Source organism: Epinephelus lanceolatus, chromosome 19, assembly GCF_041903045.1.
Source record: "Epinephelus lanceolatus isolate andai-2023 chromosome 19, ASM4190304v1, whole genome shotgun sequence".
Lineage (NCBI taxonomy): Eukaryota > Metazoa > Chordata > Actinopteri > Perciformes > Serranidae > Epinephelus > Epinephelus lanceolatus.
Window position 1 is genome coordinate 30,336,907 of NC_135752.1, and position 24,332 is coordinate 30,361,238.

Below are 24,332 nucleotides of genomic sequence, written 5' to 3' on the forward strand. Positions count from 1 at the left end.
ACGGAGCAGTATGAGCTAAGAGCAAGTACACTGCACACTGGCGAAAGAAAACAAAAACAGCACAAACAAACTGTATCTTAATCGTATTTTAATGCTCAGCTTTAATTCATTTTAATTATATCTTGTTTAAAAGAGTAATGACCCTCTCACAAAGCCCAAAGAATACATCTGTCTCACAGACTTTTTCCAAACAGCAGCATTACATGTCAACTTCCTCTCTAACCTTTTTTATGTTCTATCAAGGTTTAACCCGTCAGTTTTAAGTTCTTTCCTTTAAAGAAGCACTCCACAACTTTCTATAAAGTAAGAAAACTTTCAAGAGATTGAGGCAGAGATATTTCAACTTTTAGTCCTTAATGTGAGTCAAGCTCTCCTCCCAAAATGCATCTTGATCGTGTCTTTCATTAGACTCTCTGTCTGGTAAACTCACGTCTTCTAAGCTCAAGAACCTCAGTTGGTGCTTACTTACGGATCCAAAGTGGATCCTAAATCTCCAAGCAACCATGTTTGCCATTCATGGGTTATGCCCCATCTTGATTTAAAGACAGTTAAACTTCTTTCTGTCCACGACACCTCAGACGTTCTCCTTCTGACTTCCATGCGTCCGTCCACAGGCAGAGAGCTGCGACCCTCAAGGGCTCCATCAGATCTGAGGCAGCTGTACCGATTAGGCTTTCATCAGTGTTTCAGTATGCTGACGTTTTGTGTTTTGTGTATGTATGTGTATGTATGTATGTATGTATGTATGTGTGTGTGTGTGTGTGTGTGTGTGTGTGATGGTGGGGCGACACAAGCAGTTCTTCTGCTGTGATATCGCCTCAGTTTTACAAAGCCACCTCTGGGTGGCAGGACCACCGCTCCTCCTGCCTCATGCCACCTCCATCTCTCTGAAATCAGCAGGGACCTGCAGAAACACAAGAAGAAGAGTTGATCTGTCAGTGGGCACAACCATTGTTCAACATACTCCAAACTCCAATGGGCACCATGTTCCTTAATTTCTGCGACATGTGTTAGTAATGCTAGGTATTTGTTTTCTTACAGATGAGCCACAAGACAATAAGTAGAAAATAATTAGATTTAAGTGCAGTTTTAAACCACCATTATTTAACTGTACTTTCACAGTACCAGGACAGAGATGACTATATTGTCTTCCCACCAAAAGAAATAAAACATTAGTCATAAAAAGTATAAAATGCTGTACACTCACGGAGACATCATTGAACCCAGCTGCCATGGGATGGTTTTGCCTGGGTGGAATCATCACATGGTCCTGCTGAAATCACATGATTAACCATTAATCAGACACAGCAAAGAAAAGATGATGCTGCTAGCTACATTACAGCTAAAATCTGCAACTCATTTTTGGTTTATAAAAGAGAGTTGGTTATTTTAAAGTATGATTTTATCACTTGGGAGACTGTAAAGGACATTTTCATTTCACAAGTACAAGTCCGAGGGATCTCAGCACTTAACTTGATGAGTGCAAAGCTAATGTTACTCACGGACACGATGGCCCAGCCCACAAACATAAGATCAGGGTGTAAGACAGCAGAAATATCCTAATACTCACAGCACAAACTTGTCTGGATGTTTTTTAAGCATCAAAGGTTTTCATGTCAGATTAACTTACTGTGAGGTCTGGTTCATATGATTCATTACTGAAACCAGCATCAGCTGTGGAAGATGATATGGATGATGTTGGACCAGCTATATTATTGACTCTCTGACGGATTCGCAGGTAGTAAACCAGCAGGGCGATCAATGTGGCGATCAGCAGCAGGACCACGATGACAGACGCTGCGATCCCTCCTGCGTTGTCTCGCTTTGCAGCTGCAAGAAAGATGGAAAACATTTAGTTTCCAGTTTTACAAGAGATGATACTGAAGACGACAGGAAGTCAGTCAAAAGGCTGCACTGCTCTTTTTGACATTTTGAGCAAGTTGACTATCAGACAAATATCTTAACTAGTGAATATAGTCATTTTACAAGTTTGCAAGACATTTTTTTAATCATAGCGAAGGAAATGGACGGCTGAAAAATCTCTACGCCCACAGAGAAAATGTTTCAGCATGTAAAACCATGTTAAACACTTTTGAACAGATTAAAACTAAAAAGATGTAAAATCCTAATTTGTGAGCTGTAGAGGTGTCGACTTTTCTATTTTCAGACGAAGCCAGCCCAGCGGTTTCCCCCTACTTTCAGTCTTTATGCTAAGCTAGTAGAGCTGCGACGATTAATCGATCAGTTGTCTACCATTACTTTAATCGCTAACTACTTTAATTCACTGGTTTGAACAACTGTTTTGAGAGAAAAAAGTCAAAATTCTCTGATGTCAGCTTCTTAAATGTGAATATCTTCTGGTTTCTTTACTCCTCTGTGACAGTAAACTGAATATCTTTGGGTTATAGACAAAACAAGACATTTGAGGACGTACTGTTTGGCTTTGAGAAACGCCAATCAACACTTTAAACCATCTTCTAATAATCTAAAGTCCAAACACTACTGAATTAATCGACAATGAAAACAAATGTTAGTTACAGCCGTATAAGTTCTGCAAAAAAGCTGCTGGCTGTAGCTTTATATTTCACATACAGACATGAATCTGGTGGCAATCCTCACATCTAGATCTCAGCAGGATAACAAAAAAGGGATATTACCAAAAATGTCAAACTATTATCAGTAAAATAAGCCGTGTACATGTACAGTAAGCACTTAATGGGCTGGCCTGTCTTACTTTTCACTGCATCTGTGACTTGGTTAGCGCAGTCGACTCCGACGGTGTACTCAATGTCATCCAGAGCTACAACACCTTGTGTGCCTTTGATTCCCTCAAACACAATCTGTAAACAACAAAAACAAGACAACAGCAGAGACAGTTGTACCACTTTGCTGCAGCATAGACTTTGAACACTTTAACCCCATGTAGTGTACTGTATAAAAGCACTATGTTAGTGAATACAAATTAGACACAGCATATTTTGTGTTTTCTGGCAATGAAAGCCTGACCTGGTATTCGTCAGTAGATGTGATGTTGACGTCAAAGCGTCTCCATGGTCCTCCCAGTTCTCTAATCACCAGCAGCTGATGGAGACGACCTTTAGACAGCCTCCACACCTTCAGCTCGCTGTCCGCTGCAAACAAAAACACGTGGATTGAGTTTTAGAAAATATCAAATATCACACACATCCAGACTGCACCTGACAGGTTCTCACAGTGACAGTGATCTTACATGAGTACGGCTTGTAGGCCCAGAATTTCAGGCAGGTGCCTTTGGTCGGGGGCAGGTGAGGGCTCAGTAACTGGGCGTTTTGATTGTCTGTGGTCCGGTTGCTGCTCGGTAAGAACAGGAAGTGACCTGGTGGAAAGGAAAGGGAAAGTTATTTGACATTTCAGAGCATTTTTGATGTGTTATTGTTACTGCCTGGAATTAATCAAAGTGCTTCCTGACTCTCAGCATGAAGACTGTGTTGATAAGTAATGAAATACATGATTTACATGATCGTATCTCGTGTTTGCCACAACGTCCACAGTCAAAGTAACTCCCTGATTGTCTCTCTCTGTTTTACCTTTCTCTGTCCCCAGACTGTGGTCCTCAGCTGGGGTGGGGTAGTGGCTCTCTGCCTCCTGACTCGTCAGCTCCCAGTCCAGTTTGTCCATTTTGATGTTTTGAGTGTTGCTCCAGCTACACATCCCTCTCTCCAGGCTGCACTTAGAGCCTAAAATATATAACAGAACATAAAGAAACTGTCAGAGTGCTCCTTTAAAGAGCTCAGAAGCTGCAGTGAAACCAAACATTAACGCTGTGGCTGTGTTTCTCATTAATGTTGCTGAGGCTGTTACAAACCTAGATCTTGACATGGATGAGCTGAAATGTAGATGTCATCAACTGCAACATGAGTGTCTTTGCCTCCAGCTCCGACCACCTCAAACTCCAGCTGCAGAGCAGGACAAAGCACAACAGCATCTTGGTTTAGATGACAAACACGAAATCCTAAATATAAATGTCCACTAACTATGATTCTCTAAATCTGCTGGGTCAAATTCTGCAGGAGAATGGAAAGTTTAACCCTTTGAAACCTGGAGAGACATCAGTTCTCTTGTGCTGCATTCAGGCGCCTCTCACAAGCATTTAAACCTTTGAATCCTCAGTGAATTGGTTTGGTTTCTTTCGGAAAAGTATTAAAAAGGCGATGAGCAACTTGGCAATAAGTGTCCTGCAAATTGCAAGAATATAGTAAAACTTAAAACATAAAACCAGACAAAAATGTATTTAGAATTATTGTAATTGTACGTTTAAAATTATATTAAAAAAATATTTAGCACTTTTTTACGGGTCATTTCCTTGTTGTTTTTTTGTTACTTAATTTTTTTTTTTTTTTTTTTTTTTTTTTTTTTTTTAAATACACTCAGACTGCAACTATAAAGACATTTAAAGGGACTATACACAATCCAAAATCAAAAATACATATTTTTCCTCTTACCTGTAGTGCCATTTATCAGTCTATATTGTTTTAGTGTGAGTTGCCAAGTGATGAAAACATCGGACGTAGAGGTGTCTGCCTTTAAATAGATTTAAAACTCAACAGCAGTGTCTCTTTCCAGAAATCATGAACTGGTTACTCAAGATAATCCACAGACTTTGTTGTGAGCAGTTTCATGTAGGAACTATTTTCTTTCTAACGCACCACACCCACCAACCGTATCACCACAAGAAGGAAGCATGCATCTACTCATAGACGATATGGCGTCCTCCTGCTCACAAGGTCTATGGATTAAATTGAGTAACTGGGTCATGATTTCTGAGTTTTTCACACAAGCCGAGTGCCATCTAGTTCCCTTATGCTGAAGAGAAGGCAGACATCTCTACGGCTGATATCTCAAACAATGGGCAACTTCCAGCTCTACAGGTAAGAGGAAAAATAGTATTTTTGAGTGTGGGGTGAAGTGCTCCTTTAAGGATGTCTCTGAATCAGAGAGTTAACAGAAACATGACAGGAACGCAAAGTAATAAACTGTGAGAGAGCAGAGAGTAAGACAGTTTAATTATCCTGTATGTAACACTTATAGTATAGTCATACTATAATTGCTCCAGCAGCCCTCTCCAGCCTCCACACTGTACCTGCCAGTCCTCAAGGGCACTCGAGATGTTGCCGTTGCCATGGCGCCAGACATCTCCCTGGTTCAGACTATCAGAGAAGATCTTCACCCTTTCTCCCTTCACTGGCTTCATGTACAATGTCAGAGAACCTGTGAAGTACACACAGTTGTATTGTGTGTTTTGTTGTTTTAGTGTGTGTGTTTCAGTGTGTGAAGGTGCCTCACCAGGATTCACTCCTCCCATGTGATACCAGAAACTGACACACTCAGTCTTGGCGGTTCCTTGGCGAAAAGGGGAGAGGAGGGCCGTTGTTTCACCAGAGGGAAGGTTGTTGCCGCCAGTGTTGGCCATCATGTAGAAACCTGACCAGGCAGAGGAAGATCACAACTCAGCGTCTCTAAGCTTTCTGCATGTAGTGAAAATATTACTATTAATTCATGTGATTATCTGCTTCTCTCTCACCCAGTTCAGTCTCCAGAGTGTGGTCAGTTTTGGGTCCAGTCACTGTGGCGGTGAGTCCGCTGCGATGGAGCCAGCGAACTTTACCAGAGCTGGTGTAACCACACCGCTGACCTTCGAAGGAACACATCCTCGGCACGGTGCATGGACCGTCCCCAAAGGCCACATCGTCAATGAGCACGCGCCCGTCAAAACCAGAGCGAACAGCTTCAAACATCAGCTGGTGGTACATAACAGGTTGGATGGATAGTGTAAGATAATGTTCAAATATTTATTTTGGTATTATACTCTGAAATGCTTTTGACTACCAGTTTTCCATACCCGGAAGTTTGTGAGCTGGTGTGGTACAGGGCAGTGTGCCTCGTGCCACATGTTGCCGTGAGCTGCACTTCGGGTCCAGAGGATGGTCTCAAAACCATCTTTATCTAACAGCTTCACATTCAGAGCACCTGGATGGGATCAGTGGGCGAGGACAGGGCAGTGAGTCAAAGACATGATTCAACTTTCTGATTATTTTCAGCTTCGATCAGGTATTTTGAAACAGCAACTCATTAAAAATCTATTTGAACAGGCAGAATAAGACTTCTCAGACTATGTCATGTTCACTTTGTACTAAGTTATTAACTAAAGGATCCACTGGCTTGAACAAACAGATGTCTCATTGTAAATCTTTCACACTACACTGCTTTCCTTCCGGTGTCATCCTCACCTGCGTTGGGCCCATAGAGCTTGTAGAAGAAGGACAGGCAGTGACCTGTAACACCTGGTGATTGTGTGAATGAAATCAAGCGTCCGAATGCACCACGTAGAGACGGACTCCACATGTCCACGACAAGGCTTTTCCCTGGATATCAACACACAGACAGGCGGGAATTTAAGTGACTTTGAAGGCATTACAGGAACAGTTTTATGTAACACACTGCAGTATTGTCTGATATATGTTATGATATAGGCTTATAGTGATTAAGAGCTCGTAACTAAGTAGAGAATATTTACTGCAGCTGTCAAAATCTTGTCACATTAGCTCTGTTAAAAACATTCATTTAAAAGGGCAAAAATGTTTCTGAAGATTTAAGAAGGTCACTTTCAAACCAGAAAAACTTCATACTGGCCTATGGGTGATTTAGGCCAGGGTGTTGGTCAAAAGTCAAAAGAAAATGTCAGGTCAAGACCTGAGACTTTTAAGTCACAAGATGACATCACAAATCAGGATTAACAAAGTCCTGAACTTTGTGTTTTAAGTCATTTGTACAGTTCTCTAAATGTAATGCCATTTTACATTTCGCAATAGGTTACCACACAGCATCATAAATTAACAGAATGAATGGATAACTTATTAGTTCAGTATTTATTTCTTTACAGCATTTAAAAGCACATGATCAGGTGTTAATGGGAGTGTTATTCTTGAGTCACAACAAGGTGTTAAGGAAGGTAAATGTAAAAGTAAAGAAATAACTTCTAATATATAATACTGTAAGTATAATCCCAACAGCTGTCAATCTAGAGGCTGTAGTGGGACTAGAATAAACATCCCAAATGCAACTCACTAGACTCTCATGAAGATTTCTGATGGAGGCCACTTGCAGGACGTGGCTGGCCCACTTAGGTGCATAAACTTCACCTGATGCTGACACTCAGATGTCCCGGTTTCATTTCTTCAATGCTCAATATATGCACGGGAAGCCGACTGGACATACTAATCCTCATATCTTGTTCAAGTTAAACATGAAGACGACATGGAGGGAGCTTGTCTTTTTACATACAAAATGCCCACACACAGTATAAATCATTTTTCACACAAATCTTCATGGCGCTTGGAATGAGTCAACATGACTATATTGGCATCTCAAAATGGCAACAAATTGCGACGCTGGCTTTCCATACTTTCAATATCTCAGATTCTATTGAAGTTAGATCCCTTGAAATCCAACACAACAGCAATCAAACACTGCATTTTCAGCAGGAAATATGGAAATGTCCATATGGACTGCCTGGGGCCCCAAACCACCAATTCTGCACTTTCTGTTTTAATTTTTAAGGGCAAGTGATGAAAAATATGACATTTGCTTGTGCCTCTTTGGATCTGTTATACACCATTTTGTATTTTCCCCTACCAAATTTCATGGCTCTAGGAGTTCATTGTCTGTAGAAGTGTTTTCACATATTGGAATTTCTTACTTCGATACAACACCTTTAAACAAATTCATCGATATGATACCTTTTAGATACAGCAGGGACTAATCAAAAAATAAATATAACAAGGCTATGACATGACAACAACAACGACTGTTCTTGGATAGTAGCAGACATGAGAAGAATGACTGTAGTAAACATTAAAAATAACAGAGAGTGAGAAAGCACAGCTCGTACCAGTGTGTCAGTACCATGGAAAATGAGTGGTGAAACACTCAAATATTCAGAATTAATATGTAACGATAAACTGACACTTTGACAACACTAGTCCAAAGGTACTGAACCCTAATACTGGCCTCTGTGGCACTATTTAGGGTGAGGAAATGACAAAATTCCCCAAATTCCCTGAAAATTCAATGAAAATATTGTACAGAATACTTTTTTGGTATCATATAGCATGTACATTAAGTTTGAACAAAGTCTACAATGTATTTAAAAACCTTAATAAACCATTTGTATACCCATATACACTGTTGTATATTTTGTTTTTACGTTAGCTTACCAATCCCGATGGTGTGGTCCATCCCATCGATCACTGTCCAGTCAAAGTTGTCGCTGTTGTCCTGATACCATCCACACAGCCCCTCTTCAAAGTTACACGACAGTGCTGGCCAGAAAATAATTAATCAAAGCAGTGAGACATTTCTGGGTAAAATATGAAAGGAATTATGCATTACTCTGTGTACTGTAAATAGTTATGGGAGCTACCTGTTGGAGAGGATGGGAAATAGTTGGCATGACAGGCAACAAATCGAACGTTTTTCACTCTGATTTTGGCGCATGGGCAAAGTTTCACAGCGCGAGCCTCAAAGGCCAGCTGGTAAAGACAGAGGAAACAGAAGAGTCCCGATAAGTGACAAGATTCACATAAGTAAGCTTTAACAGTAAATTCGATTTTTAACCAGTTTCACCAGATGCAGCTGTTTCATTTCAACGAGCTAAAGAAAGCAGCTGGAAATTACGTTTTTCTTTTGCTTGCCTTTAATCTGCAGCTGCATTTTGGTTTCTACTATTTCCTATTTGTGTCATCTTTATATTTTTCTAGCATTGCAAAAAACAAGTGAGGAGTCATGTTGTAGAAACGTCTTAAAGGATCCTGGAAACAGATAACCTGTGGGTTTGATTTCTGATTTAACTTAGCTCATATCTGTGACTCTGGTCTCAAGATCAAAACTTTCAAACATTATAATGATGATAACCATTTGCAATCTCTGTCTGTATTTGTCCAGACAGGATAGAAGGTCACACTGAAGATATATGTTTCGTTTTCTTCAAAGCTTGCCCTCTATCGTCTCATCAATGCAAACATTTTAAATGTGAAAACAATTATGACCTGGAAGCGATGTTTTCTGGCTCCAATAGGCACGTCGGCATGCTGCCATGCCCCCTCTCCTGCTCCTGTCCTCCCACTGAACTCCCACAGCTTGGGCTGTATGCCGAGCAAGCTGTCAAACACCCTGACAGACAGCTCACCTGCAGCAGAGAGACGCAAACAAAGTCATATTTAAAGATCTAAGCAGTGTGTCCTGGGAGAGGTTAGGAGTAAAAAGAAGACACATCAGATAACAAAATGATTTAGTTACCAATGTGACTTGGATTCCCACTTAGTTCATAATCAAAGCTCAGGGTGCAGGCTGGGCCGGAGGGGCCCAGGAGGGGGGTCCGCGTCTGGGCCTCAGTTAGCTGCTGGCCTGGAGCCTCGGCTACATACAGGTGGTCCTCTGAGACATACGACATCAACAAATATCCAAATATTTTGTTATTTTTTCAATCTGAAAACCTGAATATTAGTTAAGCAATGGTTAAGTGTTGTTGATCGCACCTCCGGAAGTGGTATTTTCATGTAGCATCCAACCTTGACTCCCGATGCTGCTGTCGGTCCAGCCTGAGCTGCCATCAGCGTAAAAGAAATCCCCTGCAGAGAGGATTCACACAGACATCTCACTCACAAACAAACAACAGCTTCACAACAATGACTTGTATTATTCTTGTGTGCTAGAATTCATTTAAAAAAATAAAATAAAAGACAGTGAATCTATCTACTTAGTTTTGTGTAAATGAAAAAAGTATTTAAAAAACAGGCCTGCACATTTTGTCGTTTCATATGAAAACCCTCAACTGTATTGGAGATTATCTCAAAAAGTCCCACAGCACTTTCTGATCTACTGCCTGAATAAAGTTTGGTTCAGTTAAAACAACTAAAACTACTTGGGTAAGGTTAGGAGAAGCTGGTGGTTATGGTTAAAGGATACTTCATGCCCTAAATGACCATTTGTAAATCAATAACTCATCCCGTGTTATGTGCATTTGTCAAGAAAACTTTGCTTTTCTCGTGTGCCTTCAGTGAACGAATAATCCAAAAATTGAGAAAATTCTCTCCCAGCTTTTGTGGTATAAGCCAAGTCTCATTTATCCAGTCATATGCTCAGTACTTCCCAAATAGACCACCATTTCCAACAGGGAACTTAACTGAAAGAAAAATGATCTATGCTCCCCTCATAGCTAGACTCCATTGACAAAAACAGTAATTTTACCTTGCTGAACACAGGAGCTGCTGGTGTACTACCGCCTCGATCAGTTAGTTTGTCTGTGTTATTGTGTATCTTTGGTGTACCTGAACTAACCCTTTAAAACACCAAAGTCACACAATAAGACACACAAACTAAATCATCGAGGCAGAGGTAGACCAGCAGCTCCTGTGTTCAGAGAAGTAAAATAACTGTATTTGTCAATAGAGTCTGGCTGTGGAGAGAACTTCTTTTACTTTCAGTTCAGCTCCCTGTCGGATTAGGGCTGTTTGGGAAGTACAAAACACATGATGTATCATGAGGTGAGTTATTGATATACAAATGGTAATTGGTGGGTGAAGTATTCCATTAAAGGAAACCGTTTTTGTTTGAGATGTGAAGCGCACAGATCTCTATAAATCATCCAATCTGATCTCCTCCCTCTGAGGTTTCTTGGCACTATCTCTCTACTTCCTCCTTTGCTTCTCAAATACAATGATCATAAAGCCCTTTTAAAAACCTTCTATCACACGTCTGTTGGTCTTAGTTCTCAAATAGTCAGCATTTAAGACAGCAGCAGTTTGTAATTTGCTAATTTAGGGGGCCCCCTGGTGGCTCCTGAAGCCCTGAGCAGCTTCATTTGTGCTTCTGCTGGCTCTAATAAAGATTATCTTCGCAGTCCTGTTGTTAAAGGTAAAACTGAGTCAGCATAACGAACAGACTCACCACATTTGGCTTCGTCCTCTGCTCCTACACAGTCAGGATTAAAGTCACACATCTTCTCCGGTACAGTACACGGGTGTTTAGGGGGCTTCGGGAACCCTCCAGCCCAGGTGTCATTTACTGTTCAAGATGAGAATGTGAGGAAGCGGATTAGTCAACCTCAGAGAGTATTTGCTCTCATCCTGTGCAGATGTGGAATCATTTCTTTAAAAGGACAGTTAGAAAGGATTACCAGATGACAAGCGGCATTCGGGAGACAACACGATGCTGTCGACAGCGATACCTCCATATGCAAAGTCCCTGATTGCTGCCACGATTAAAATCTGTAATGGCAGAAAGTTTGACAGCAGAAGGGAAAAGGGGTGAATTTAGGACAAAAACAATTTCATCAAAAGACAAAAAAACTAAAGGTCTGAAGTGCTATGTAAACATGTAGAGCTATTTCAAATATCTCTAAAACATAAAGACCCTAATGTTTATGTTTACATGCAGGAGGATGGAGCTGATTTTTTGTCAGCAGGGCTCAAAACTTATTTTCCTACGCTCCTATGTGTGCAAAGATCACTTTTCTCTGGCATGTTCATTTGCAAAAATAAATTTGGCTGATACATCCTCATCAGAATAAACTCTCTAATACCAATATCAGTTTTAAACCAAAAAAAAAAAAAAAAAACCCTGCATCATTTAGGCTCAGCTAACAAATTAGGATTTACAGTGGTGGAAAAAAGTTTTCGGACACCCCATGCATTTGTGAAATATTGCATTAAGAATCACTCTTAGGTCTTCAAGTGCAATTTCTTTTAGTACAGTCACAGCCAAAATACTAAATAAATCCTAAAAAAGCCATTAAAACTTAAAATTGATTGGTTCCATAAAAATACATAAGAAATTTTGAGTATTGGGTCATTTTGGTACCAGTGATGAAGGTTGTTCTTTTTATTAAAAGACACAATTTTTGTTGCCAAGCTTCGTGTCTACATAAAGCCAGCACATTTGAAAGTTCTTCAGACACAAAAATGGCTAAAACAAGGAACCTAACGCAGGAAACACCCCTGAAGATAAAGATTCTCAGCCAGGAAGGGTACAGCTGCCGCCAGATAGCCAGGAAGTGCAGATGCAGTCTTTCAGCAGTTGGATACACTCTGCAGAAATACAGACGAACCAACAGCTTAGAAGACAGACCAAGATCTGGGCATCCAGGGGTTTCTTCAGCAAGAAATGACCGCATCCTGATCCGCATGTGCAGGCAAAACTGCCGAATGACATCACAGGAGCTTCAGCAGCAGTGGTCAAACCAAACTGGTGTCCAGTGTTCCACCTGCACTGTACGTGGCCGACTTTTAGATCATGGCTTAAGGTCTAACAAGGCTATCAAGAAGCCCCTGATCAATGAGAGACAGAGGTTAGCCCGGCGTCGTTGGGCCCAGGCACACAAGAACTGGACAGCCAGGAATTAGAAGAAGATTTTGTGGTCAGATCGGTCCAGTTTCCAGCTTTATCTTCCTCCTACTAATGTGAGGGTATGCAGAAGGCCAGGCGAAGCATTATCTCCAGCATGTACAGTACCTACTGTCAAGCATGGTGGAGGCAGTATCATGGTTTGGGGATGCATGAGTGTTGCTGGTGTTGGTCATCTCACTGTCTGTGATGGCACATTGAACTCTACCAAGTATTGTACCATTCTCGAAACCCACATGCTCCCTTCTGCGCGTGCACTGTTCCGTCAAGGTAAAAACTGGATGTTTCAACAAGATAATGCCCCTTGCCACACATCCAAGGCCAGTAGAACTTGGCTGCAGGAGCACAGTATCCAGGTCTTAGAGTGGCCAGCTCAATCCCTGGACATGAGCCCCATTGAAAATCTGTGGTGGATTATCAAAAGGTCTGTTTCAAAGCATAAACCAAAGAATTTAGAAGAATTAAAAGCAGTAATTCAAGAAGAATGGGACAAGATTACCCCTCAACAGTGTGAAAGGCTTGTGGGGAACATGCCAGCCAGGATTAGAGCTCTACTACGTGCCAATGGCAGGACTACTAAATATTAATTTGATGATGTGATGGTTTATTTATTTTTTGTTCAGTTTTGAACACATTCTCTGTTATTTGTTGACTTTGATACCGACAATGTTGAGAACTGACATATTGAAACTGTCAAGAATTTAGTTTTGTTAGTTTTTCTTGTAAACAATAAACAAAAAAATATAATTTGTATTTGTTAGTATCTGTCTAATGCAGCCACACCTTTTGAAACACAAAAAAGATTTTTCCACAAATATTTCATGATAATATTTGAGATTGTGTAAAATTTTAAGGGTGTCCGAAATCTTTTTTCCACCACTGTACATGTAGTCAGCCTGCATACAATACACTGTGACAAAAACTCTGAATAAAGTACTTTTTGTTATCATGATTTTATTAATAAATGTTCAGTATCAATTTCTCTGTTTAAAAAAATATTACAGGCCACAGGTAGCATCATTATTGTGGCTTCAAAGTCAGGTGAAATACTCACTTGGAAAGTAGAGTTGGTGACAATCTCCACCTCTGCTCTCACCCAAACATCGCCGAGAGCTCCGCCCCTCTGCCACACGGGGTAGATCTTCTCATCGGCCACTAGCACCGACAGACCGCCGGACCTCGGCCCAAACTGGTGAGTGTACATCACCATCTACGGCAGGCGGATACAGACAACCGCTCATACTAGTTTCAGATTAAGTTTAGAAATATCTGCCTTCTTAATAACTGATCAAAAACATCAGACTGTAAAGAAATTACTGTGAAACTGAAGCGTAAGAGTAAAATAAAAAACTCTGAATGAAGAAAGAATGAGCATAAGCCTCACCTTGCAAGGGTGTGAACTATTGGTGGGTTCAAGGCGGTGACTTTGGAAAGCGGCCCAGTCATTTTTGAGACCACCATCAGGGACAGTGACATACAGGAAGTGACCTGCAATGATAATAATGCTATCCTTTATTTCTATATTATTACTTTATGTTATATTTAAAAACAAAGTTACTTATAGTTATAGGAGTAACACTGAACACACTGACAGTGAAGCCATAAGGATACTTTGATTCATCAGTATGTGATACCTGCTGCACTGTTGCTGGAATGATCCCTGCCTGGTCCTTTCAGAGGATCCGTGACAGAGATCTTATCCTGATTGGTCCTTACCCACCTCAAGTTGGACAGTGATCTCAGGTCCCACAGGTCACACAGACCCTGCTCAAAGTCACAGAGCTGGTACCCTAATGAAGACACTATAAACACAATGCACATAAACTGGTGATCAATGGATGTATAAAAGCCTAGGTTAAAGGTACTGTGTGGACTGTATAGGAAATCACTTGTTCTAACCGAGACAAATTTCCCTACGGCAACAATAAAGTATATCATACAACATTGTAACGTATCGTATCCAGGGTTCCTACACATTTGGAATTTCAAAATTCCATACTTTTCCATACCCTAATTTCCAGACTCTGCGATGTTTTTTTTTCTTCAGAGAATATGAAGACATCTCTTCTTAATAGGCGATTGTAGCCAAGTACCATAATGGCATGCAAATAAAAACTCAGGTAAGTTCAATGTCTGGGCTGAGGCAAAAAGGTTGGGACTCTGGGTGCAAGCGATGCAGTAACGAGACGTCAGTGTTTTTTTTTCCTTTCATGTGGCTCAGAATCGCCTTCTCCCCCATGTTGGCGATGTCAGACGATTTCACACAAAGCTTGCATCTAGCTCTGTGTGTGAATTGGGAATCCTTGGCCAACCAGTATTTATATACGGTATTGTCAAGCCATCCATCCAAAAACTTGCATCTACCCATTGTGAACCACGTGAAACTCGTCTTCTTGTCGAAGGTGCAGTGTTGGAGTGAAACTTGATACCTAGGGGGCTGGAGGAGGGTCATGGGGCAGCGGACTGGACATACCACTTGTCAATCAGGTAAAAGGGGCGGTACGTTTTCTGAGACGTTTGCTGTCACACAACCTGTGCTTGGCCCGGCATAAAACACGATCCGGATTGATTAAATTATTTTTGGAAATATCTAATTTTCTATTTTAGAAAACAGTATTTTAGAACAGTGGTAATAGTCTGGAAACATAAATATTTTTCCATACTTTATTTTTCATTTTCCATACTTTTTAATACCTGGAAATTGATCAAATTTATTTCCATACTTTTCCATACTTTCCATACTTGCGTAGGAACCCTGCGTATCGTATCAAATCACATGAAACATGAAACATGTTTTCTTACGTCTTTTTAAATTGGCCAAATTTTTAAGATATCCATCCTAGAAACTTCTGCCTTCATTTAAATACGATGGAAGTAAGGGTTTTTTTTGTGGTACTAAAAACTTGCATTTAAAAATGTTTCTTCCCATAAACTACATCCTAGCTTCTCTGGTTAATCCACAGACAACACACTGTTAACTGTTTTCATTTGGGACTATATTGTCATTACTAAAATATAATCCAGTGATTTTAATACCACAAAAGAGCAAGAAAAAGTTTTCTTTTGTTGTTGGTTGGACTGCCCCTTTAATATTTTCTACACAATAAGTCTTGCCCTGTTATCACAGGCATTTTGTACTTGTTCTGTTTGCACAGTGAGTCACTTGTGTTAGGACAAATTTCTGCATCATTTCTGTGCCGTGTTGTCAGAGGGCTCTGTGTTGTGACTCAGATGATTTCTCACCACAGTTCTGCTCATCAGTCCCGTCACCACAGTCATCAGTGCCGTCACAGACCTGCTGCAGCTCCACGCAGCCCTCATTCTTACACTGCATCATCCCTGCTGGACACTCTTTACCAGAATGTGGTGCTGATGAGAGAAAGACATCATTATAAGAATGCTAATTCATCAACTTATTCATTAATTATGATTATTGCTGATGGGAATCTCAAGACTCTATAGAAAGGCACAGAACGAAAAGACATTAGGGACTCACAGGGCAGAGCACAGTCCAGAAACTCCAGCTGGTCTACTGCCACATCTCCTCTTTGCCCCTTGGAACGCTGCGAATGAAGACGGATTCGGAAAGTTGTGGGAATACGGCCCAGATAGATGGTAGCTTCCCTCCAGCCACGGACACTGGTGACCTCAGGACGCCACACCACAGTCTCTCGAGAGTCCTGGGGAAGGATGGACGCCCACAGGGGTGTGGAGCCCAAACCTTTGTGACCTACAGGTGAGATGCTTAATTAGTAGGGCAGCTGCAGGAAAAATAAAATCTCATCTCGCATCAAATCTCAATCAAATTATGACCGACAATCATAAAATTAAAACTAAAACTGGGATACACGACAACACATAAAATACAAACTATACTAATAGTAAAAGTAGTAAAATAGTATGAAATCCTGTCTATAATATTGTTTTTAAAGGGGTACTTTCACTTTATTTCTCTTAAAGCCCCTCCTCCTGAAAAAGCCCCGTCTGTTCTGATTGGTCAGCGTTTTCAGGTCTTCTGCATCTCTGTGTTTCTGCACTGTCACCGCAGCCAGGAAATGACTAACTCTGTAAAGCAGTATTTTCTACAGAGAAGAAATCACCATTGAAAGTTTCTAAACCGAAACCTTCACAACCAGGAATATGATCTGAAATTAGGGAGAAATTTACAACATTGGCAACCAAGGTTATGTTTCTCTGATGTTAGCATGAAGCTCCATGTAGCAGACCAGAGCAGACAGTTTGATTTTATGACCCACGGTCATTAATAGTCTTTACCTGAGTCCCACAGGAAGTATCTGAGACGGAGGCGACAGGTTGGTGAAGACTGCTTCATCTCTGGGGAGACTAAAACTGCAGCGCTGAGAGACGCTTTCTGCACTGCACTCACTCCCATGAACCAGCCTGTGTGATGGGAGATATTCAGTGTTTTATTTCTTGTTGTTGACATTGCAGTTTTGAAAATTAGAGTTCATAAATTCATATGACTCCGTCCCTCTGCTCTCTCTTTGACATGTTATGATCTTAAACTGCTGGGAGGACGAGCCAAACCTGCGTTCAACACATTTTCTCTTGTTAAATGACTCTAATGTGAACTTAATTAAATTAATGTATTCTACTAGTATTTCTTCTTATTTAAACCAAAAAGTGCTTGATTCTTTTAAGACACTTGTAGCATATACAACATGGGGACAAAAGGACAAAACAAAGTAAAAGGGATAGATAAACTTTACCTGTAGCTGTCCCGGTGGTGTAGTCAGAGGACGGTCCGCTGTCCGGCAGCGTGACCCCTCCTCTCTGACTTCTCTGCCAGCTGTACTCTGCTGCATTGACAGACTGGTCAGTCCATCCACACATGCCTGAATCCTCAAAGGTACACTCAAACCCTTTCCCGCTGTAGCCTTGAGAAGTGGAAAGAAATAATAGTTAACTGTCATACTCTTAATATGAACATGAACTCTTCATACAGGAACTCAGAATTCAGTTTAAAGCAGGATCTTTGCGTCCGATATCATATTTAGAGGAACAGTTCACCCATAAATGAAGCATGCATATTTTTCCTCTTACCTGTAGTGCTATTTATGAATCTATATTGTTTAGGTATGAGCTCCAGCGTGTTGGAGATATTGGCCATAGAGATGTCTGCCTTCTCTCCAATATTAAGGAATTAGATGGCACTGGAATTAGACATTGCTGCTGAGATTTTCAAATGTATTTTGTTGTAGTTCCAGGAAAGGCAGACGTCTCTATGGCCAATATCTCCAACACTGTGCAGCTCACACCAAAACAATCTGGGCTTAGGGTGTTTTCACACTTGGTCCTTTTCAGCCCTCTAGACGCACTCAGAGTGGTGACTCAGCAATTTTTTGGGCATATGTGAGCAGTCCAAAAGAACTCAGACCCCTCTGAAGCGAACCGGTGGTCTGAGTACGGTTCCCTTCAAGTCTGTGACGTGGTTTGCTTAACCTGTGCACTGTGGACACAGGAGGAGGAGTAGTTTGGTCCATGGAAGATACTGCACGTCTCCAAATGTGGAATGTAGAATACATCAAACTGCAACAGTCTACAGCACAGAGACACTAAGGTTTTCCTCTAACTACAAGTTCATCTGAAAGTGAGGGGCTTCATAACCACATTGCAGTGCCACATCAAAGTAAAAACAAACAATGTCAATATATATTATATATAGGCTATAGTATGAACAGGAGAAGGACTGAGGCCCCATCAGAGCTGAAGTGGACCAGAGAGAGAATGGAGTCCTTTTTCAAATGAACTGACAGTGTGAACAGAAAAAGAACTGAGTCCCTTTTCCGTTGGTCCACTTTTTGGTGCACTTAAGAGAGCTGAGTTTGGTTTGTTTAAAAAGAACTTCATGTGAAGACACCCTTAAACAACATTTGTAAACTTACCACAGTTTGTCTCATCGCTGCAGTCAGAACAGTCGCACACAAAGTCACATTTCCCTTCAGGAGTCTGACATCGGTGAGCCCAAGAGACAGCCGCTGTGTGACACATCAGACAACGTTCAGCACATGACAAACACAAACATCAAATGTAAAAGCTTTTATTCTGAAGTACAGTGCCTTTCAGTGTGTATATAAATAGATAAATACTGTTCATTTAGTTGTACGCTGTTATTAAATATTGCAGATTGTCTGGGTTTTTGACCATATCACATGATCCTCATCAGCACAAGAAGTTTATTATTCATTATTCAGAGCACTTTCAGGACTTTTTGTCCAAGTTTTTGTATATTTTAGATCAAGGTTTCTCTCCCTATGCTCCATATTAAAACCACAAAACAAAACAAACAAATCTAAACATTATCTGCTGATGAAGACAGAGGAATATGGTGGAAAGCTCCAGAACAAGTGGACCTTGAATGGAGATTGTTTTGTCAACTGCTGATTCCAAGGTTGAAAATAAATTGTCAGAGTAGTTGTGAAATGTAACAGGTAACTCCAGCCTTCAGATAAATTTAGTATTGAAGTAGAAAATAAAAATATTCCTCTGAAATACAGAGTAAAATTAAAGTCTCTCATAATTTAAATACCTAAAGCATCAGAACAGTACAATGAATTTTGCTTAAATACTTTCCATTTCTTCCTTTCGAAGGCTCTATGTTATCTCACAGATGACTCAGCCCCAAACTCCCCTATCAGGACTAATCACTCAAAGATCAAGAGTCAAAGTTTTATGGTACAATTAATGCCAACAGGCTCAAAGGCCAGAGAGAAGCAGCAGGAAATGCCATCTGTCCATCCAAAGGTCTCTGATTAAGACTCAAGACTTTGCGCTTCAGCGACCTGACGGCTGGAAATCAGACATAACACAGAGTGGGAACTTTCCTCACTGCACGCTTCATGGTGAGAAAATGTTCAGTTATCACACAGTGAGCTTGTTGTGATAGCCATGACATGATAGTAGAGTCACACATGTGAACTATGGGATAGCTTTCTAGTGAGTTCTGTTCACACCAAAGCTTTTTAAAGCATATTTTTCAGACTTATCTGGTTAAATAAAGGTAAAATAAATAAATAAAATAAAGTCAAAATAGTTTGATCTTGAATTTCAAAATCTTCCTCTAATCTAGATTTTTCTAAAACCATTTTGAATATATGGAATAAAAGAACATATCCTTCTGAGACCTGAACTTTTCTTTGGGACACATTTTTAATGTCTCCTAGCTCTTTTAATGTCTCCTAACTCGGGTAAGTGTAAAAAACTAAGCATTGTCTTTGAACAGGAAGTAGTTTTTTGACTAAATGATGTCCTCATATGGGGACATTAGGTTTATTTTTAATAGCCACAAGTGTGTGATAAAGTATAAAACAGTTCATTTAAATACCTGAACATTGTTCATTTTGTAACTGTATGAATTTTCCTTGCTCCATAGTCCAAGCTAGCTGTCCTTTTTGTCTGTAGGAACAGTCTGCCACATCTAATTGGCCTGTGTGAGCTGCTGCAATAATAAAGTCCCAATGTCCTCAAATAAAGATTTCCTACTTAACAGCATTGTAGCTCGTTACTGTTACTAAAATTGGTCAAATTTATATGCAATATCAAACTACAAACAATATTAAGCATAAATAAACAAGTTTTAAACATAAAATTTGTTCAGGTTTTGAACCCTGTCGACTTTTGTGTCGGGATCCAAATGTCCGCCCTCGTGGACTTCAGTTGTACGTAGTGTGACGTATTTACCGTCATCACGTAAAGTCTGCGAGGGCAGAGACTGCAAGCGGCTGATAGACAGCCCTCGACACTGTTTTACTCGTTGCCAAGGACACATTCAACTATCGCTACCATCATATGTGGATTTGGACAGTCCTAAGCACTCCCAGACTTCCCGGGAACGTGCCCGCTAAGTCTGCAAGTGCGGTGAAGTCCGGACATTTGGATTCAGCTGCAGACCGACTTGGCAGAGATGGCTGCCATCTTGTTTTTACATGTACTAGTGTATTGTCCTTTTGCTACCACTAGATGGCACAAAAAAAGTGTCCATGAACGAGGACAACAGGTCTAAATTTAGCACAATGGATTAGAAGATGCAGCAAACCCAAAATGTAATGTGCTCGTATGAGGACGAAGAGTCTAAGGAGGATATGGAATGAATGTTGAGAATATTAAATGAAATCTGATGTCATCAAGGTGCTGAGGCCATCCTATGTTTTCAATTTCATTAATTCGTATGGATGTTGCTGTAATAAGTGCAACACTATGAGTGAGTCAGCACGAAATCTACTTTTAGCAATCCTAAGTAAAGCAGAGATAACCCTAGGAAATGTATGTTCAGGCCAAAATAATACTGATAGCAGTATTCAGTACTGTTCTACTGATGTGGACATTTATTCATTGTTTTATCATGGAAGACAGAATGCAGTGAACCTCAGTTCAGGCTGTTCCCACTTATCAGGAAAACCTTACCACAGAAAAAAACACACCTTCAACCTTACAGGTGCCCCGCATGGCAGCTCTATAAATCTTTGCCAGTTCACTTTAAAGGGCCCAAGACACAAAAGGTAACAAGAGAATTTAATTTCTGAATCATTGCTCTATGACAATTTTTAAACCAGAAATAGCCATTATATGACTCTCTTTCAAGCAACCAGACATTATTATCAAAAACAATAATTTTACTTACTGCTGCTGTGTTTTGAAATCTTAGAGGTGACGATCAGCACCAACAATACTTTTCATTTATGCTTTGAGCACATAAGTTTATTCTTGACCTTAGAAACTGTGGGTTCGGTGATTTAATTTCAGCAGTTGTGTTTTTTAAGTTGTTAAAAGTTTCAGAAAAACACTAATAGGTAAGAGTTTTTTGTCAAACTTTTGGGGCTTGTTAGAAACATTTCAACACTATCAGTTGTGTAGGTTATACTTCTCTCTGTGACACATCAAGCTAAGTTCAGCCCAACCACCACCACTACCAGCAGACTTATTTCCACATTCAAGTGTAACCAAAACTCCCCCAGTTTAAATAGAGTCTGGCTGAATGTGTTCTTACCAAACTGCAGAGTCACCAGCAGAATGAGGGCCGAGCTCCTCCACTGTAACATCTTCTGTTTTCCTCTCCTCCACCTGATCAGTCCGGAAGTCTGAACACAACCTGGAGAGTCTTTACTAGTTGACTCTGACCTCTTCTCCATTTCTAAGAGATAACACCTGGACTTTACATTCTCCCAGCATGCAACTGCAAAAAACTATCATAAAACAATTTCCTCCAGATTACATTTTTCTGCAGCAGGTACATCCGTATGTTGCACAAGAACTGATGTAGACAGAGCTGGCAGCAGAGAGTGTCTATTATGAGTTTATTAATTTTGTTTAACAAGACCACTTGGAGTTGCTTGTTTAAGGGAACTTAATTTAGCTGTGACGTTTTTTTGGATGGTCTGAAGATATACTTTAAGATGTACTTTATTAATCCCTAGGGGGATATTCAATTTTTTCACTCTGTTGTAAAATACACACCTGCACAAACAGGACCTATACATGCATTGGGTGGGGGGCTGCTCATGTGCAGGCACCCCGGAAGGTTGGGGGGTTGGTGTCTTGCTTGGGGGCATCTCAGCGGGGGACAGGCTGGCACCTCTGCAGCCACCATGCTGGGACTTGAGCCGGCAAGCCTCTGGCTCTAAATCCAAGTCCCCATGGACTGAGCTACTGCCGCCCCTTCAGGTGCATTCATGCCATACTGACAGTAAAACAAACAGGAAAGTGTTATTCTGATGTGTTCAGGCATTATTCCAACATGGTCTTATCACTAGATAAATGGAAGTTAAAATAACATCAGGCATTTGTACCATGTCACAAATTTTTAGGCCCTGTTTACACCCAGCATCAACGGCATCTTAGATGATCAGATCACAGCAGACAGCTCTAAACACAGGTGTGAATGCACCCAATGCGTCATTGCGTCTTGAAAGTCAGTCACTCAGACCACATTCAGAAGTGGTCTGTGCCGCATATGGCCACATCTTTTTAGCATCTTATGTGTCCTCGGCCACGATGGAGGACCGCCTACTCAGCTGACATCCTCTGCATAGGTGGGGGTACCTTTTAAAAGTGTGAAGATATATTACAAGTGTCTCAAATGTCTTGGCTGATTTGGTTATAAGGAATAAACCCGTCTGTACTTTTGTCTGCGAGCCAAGGTCTTTGCAAACTTCTTTTAATTTCCAGCAGACAAGGCACAGGAAGTGCACTGCTGCCTCCCGCTGGTTAAAAACAACAGTGCATTTGTTCTTTGCACATGAAAATAATGTGCGAGTTTATTTGCATCTAAGGGAACGATCACACCGAGAGGAAACGCTAGAAACGCGACCCCAGTAAAACCATTGTTTTCCTATGATACGGCCATCTGACCGGCGTTCAAGCGTCTTTTTAGACGAGAGTTTTTCCGGCGTCTTTTTAGACGCACGTTTTTGTAGACGCTTCTTTTTAGATGCTGAAAAGTTAAAATATTTTCAACTTTTTGAGCGTTAGACGCCAGTAGCTAATGCGCGTTGAATAAGCGCTTCCAACATTTCTAGCGTCTTTGAAGCATCCGCGTCGCTAGCGTCTCATTTCTGTGTGATCGCCCCCTAAAGCGGGGAAAAGAAATCCGATCCCATATCGCGAGACTTCAGCCATGGTATGAGATTGCTGCTTGTTCTCGCGATATTTCGGCCGCGCTTTGGAAAGCAGAGCTAAATGGTAAACAAACATGGCAGCACACCGGTAAGGTAAGACAACACGTTTACATGTTGTTTTCTATATGTTCTCTGACATTTATCTTAACGATATGAGGCGGTCTTTGTGGAAAAAAAGCTTGTTTAGTGGACTAACTTTGCACTTGAAGGTTGCCCGTTCACTTATGTTTTAACAGGTCTGACGCTACTATGCGCCCCGGCTGTATCTAGGCTAACGGCTAACATGCTAACTATTATTTTTATGTCACTAGTCACTTGAAACAAATTTAGGATAGGAGACAGGTTGAAATAAACCGAAATTTCCCTTTAAGATGCATATGATGGATTCTAATGCCAGGTGTGAACAGACCCACTTAGAGCTGTCCACTTCTGATTGGATCACCCAGGATGCATGTTAATAGCAGGTGTAAACAGGGCCTCCATGGTTTATTAACACCTGAAACCAGATACCAGTGATTTATAGCTCCTTTTTAGCTCCTTCTTTATTAGTGTTAGTATGAGCTATTTTTCAGTTATGAAGTCATTCCAGGAGTCTCTGTCGTCCTTTATTGAGGTTTTTATATACCTTTTGATGTAAGTAACAGTTCCCCCTGCTTCTAGTCGTTGTGCTAAGATAAGCTAAACTACATGTCATCAGCTCTAAAGGGCCTTGTAGCATTTTTAGCTGTGTTTTGGTTTTATAGTCTGCAACTTTATTGTTTTAATTCCCTTTCATTTCTCTCAACAGCTCAGTTTTCTGTTGCTGCAGGCAGCTGTATCCAGCAAAAATATGCCAGAAACACAACTTTAAATGACTGTTAGCAGGTGCATTTACCATATCAACTGTAGTATCCTGTCACTAGCAACACTACCTGGATTCATGATGTCAAAACACTGGTAATCCTGAAAGATCATTGAGTGCATTTAGTCTTATCTGCCCACATCAAATTAAGGTCACAACATTCAGCAGCAGTTCACAGTCCTGTCGGTGTCTGACAGGACTGTGAACTGCTGTTGGCCGAAAGTAAGATAAGCGACAATGGGAGGTGTTTTCATTATTCTGCTGTGCAACAGAGGGATCACAATATACACAGGACTGAAAAGCAAATTCCTGGAAACATTTATGAGGCATACACATGACAAAGCATTTACTTTTCAACGTCTCTTAGTGAGATCTTTATGAGACTATGTGACTCTAAAAGAAGTCAGTGAATGACTGTA

The 24,332-nt window shown here is 40.7% G+C and overlaps 1 protein-coding gene across 2 annotated transcripts; it reads right to left on the reverse strand.

Annotated features, from left to right (window-relative positions):
• Window positions 1-71: 71 nt before the first annotated feature.
• Window positions 72-21,605, reverse strand: mamdc4 (MAM domain containing 4). Of its 2 annotated transcripts, none has more exons than XM_078161903.1 (29): window positions 21,446-21,605; window positions 18,345-18,437; window positions 17,169-17,336; window positions 16,714-16,839; window positions 15,935-16,168; window positions 15,682-15,807; window positions 14,073-14,240; window positions 13,823-13,926; window positions 13,493-13,648; window positions 11,213-11,303; window positions 10,984-11,100; window positions 9,573-9,665; window positions 9,334-9,471; window positions 9,084-9,223; window positions 8,459-8,567; window positions 8,253-8,357; window positions 6,267-6,401; window positions 5,879-6,006; window positions 5,561-5,777; window positions 5,323-5,460; window positions 5,120-5,247; window positions 3,845-3,935; window positions 3,567-3,716; window positions 3,230-3,355; window positions 3,007-3,131; window positions 2,735-2,840; window positions 1,631-1,830; window positions 1,208-1,270; window positions 72-904 (listed from the first exon to the last, which is right to left on the reverse strand). In XM_078161903.1, exons 1-29 carry the CDS (start codon window positions 21,585-21,587, stop codon window positions 869-871), a joined length of 3,753 nt encoding a protein of 1,250 aa, XP_078018029.1. In that variant the 5' UTR covers window positions 21,588-21,605; the 3' UTR covers window positions 72-868. The 2 variants fall into 2 exon arrangements, with proteins under 2 accessions (XP_078018029.1, XP_033503066.2); XM_033647175.2 differs by having other exon boundaries at window positions 1,208-1,273.
• Window positions 21,606-24,332: the final 2,727 nt, after the last annotated feature.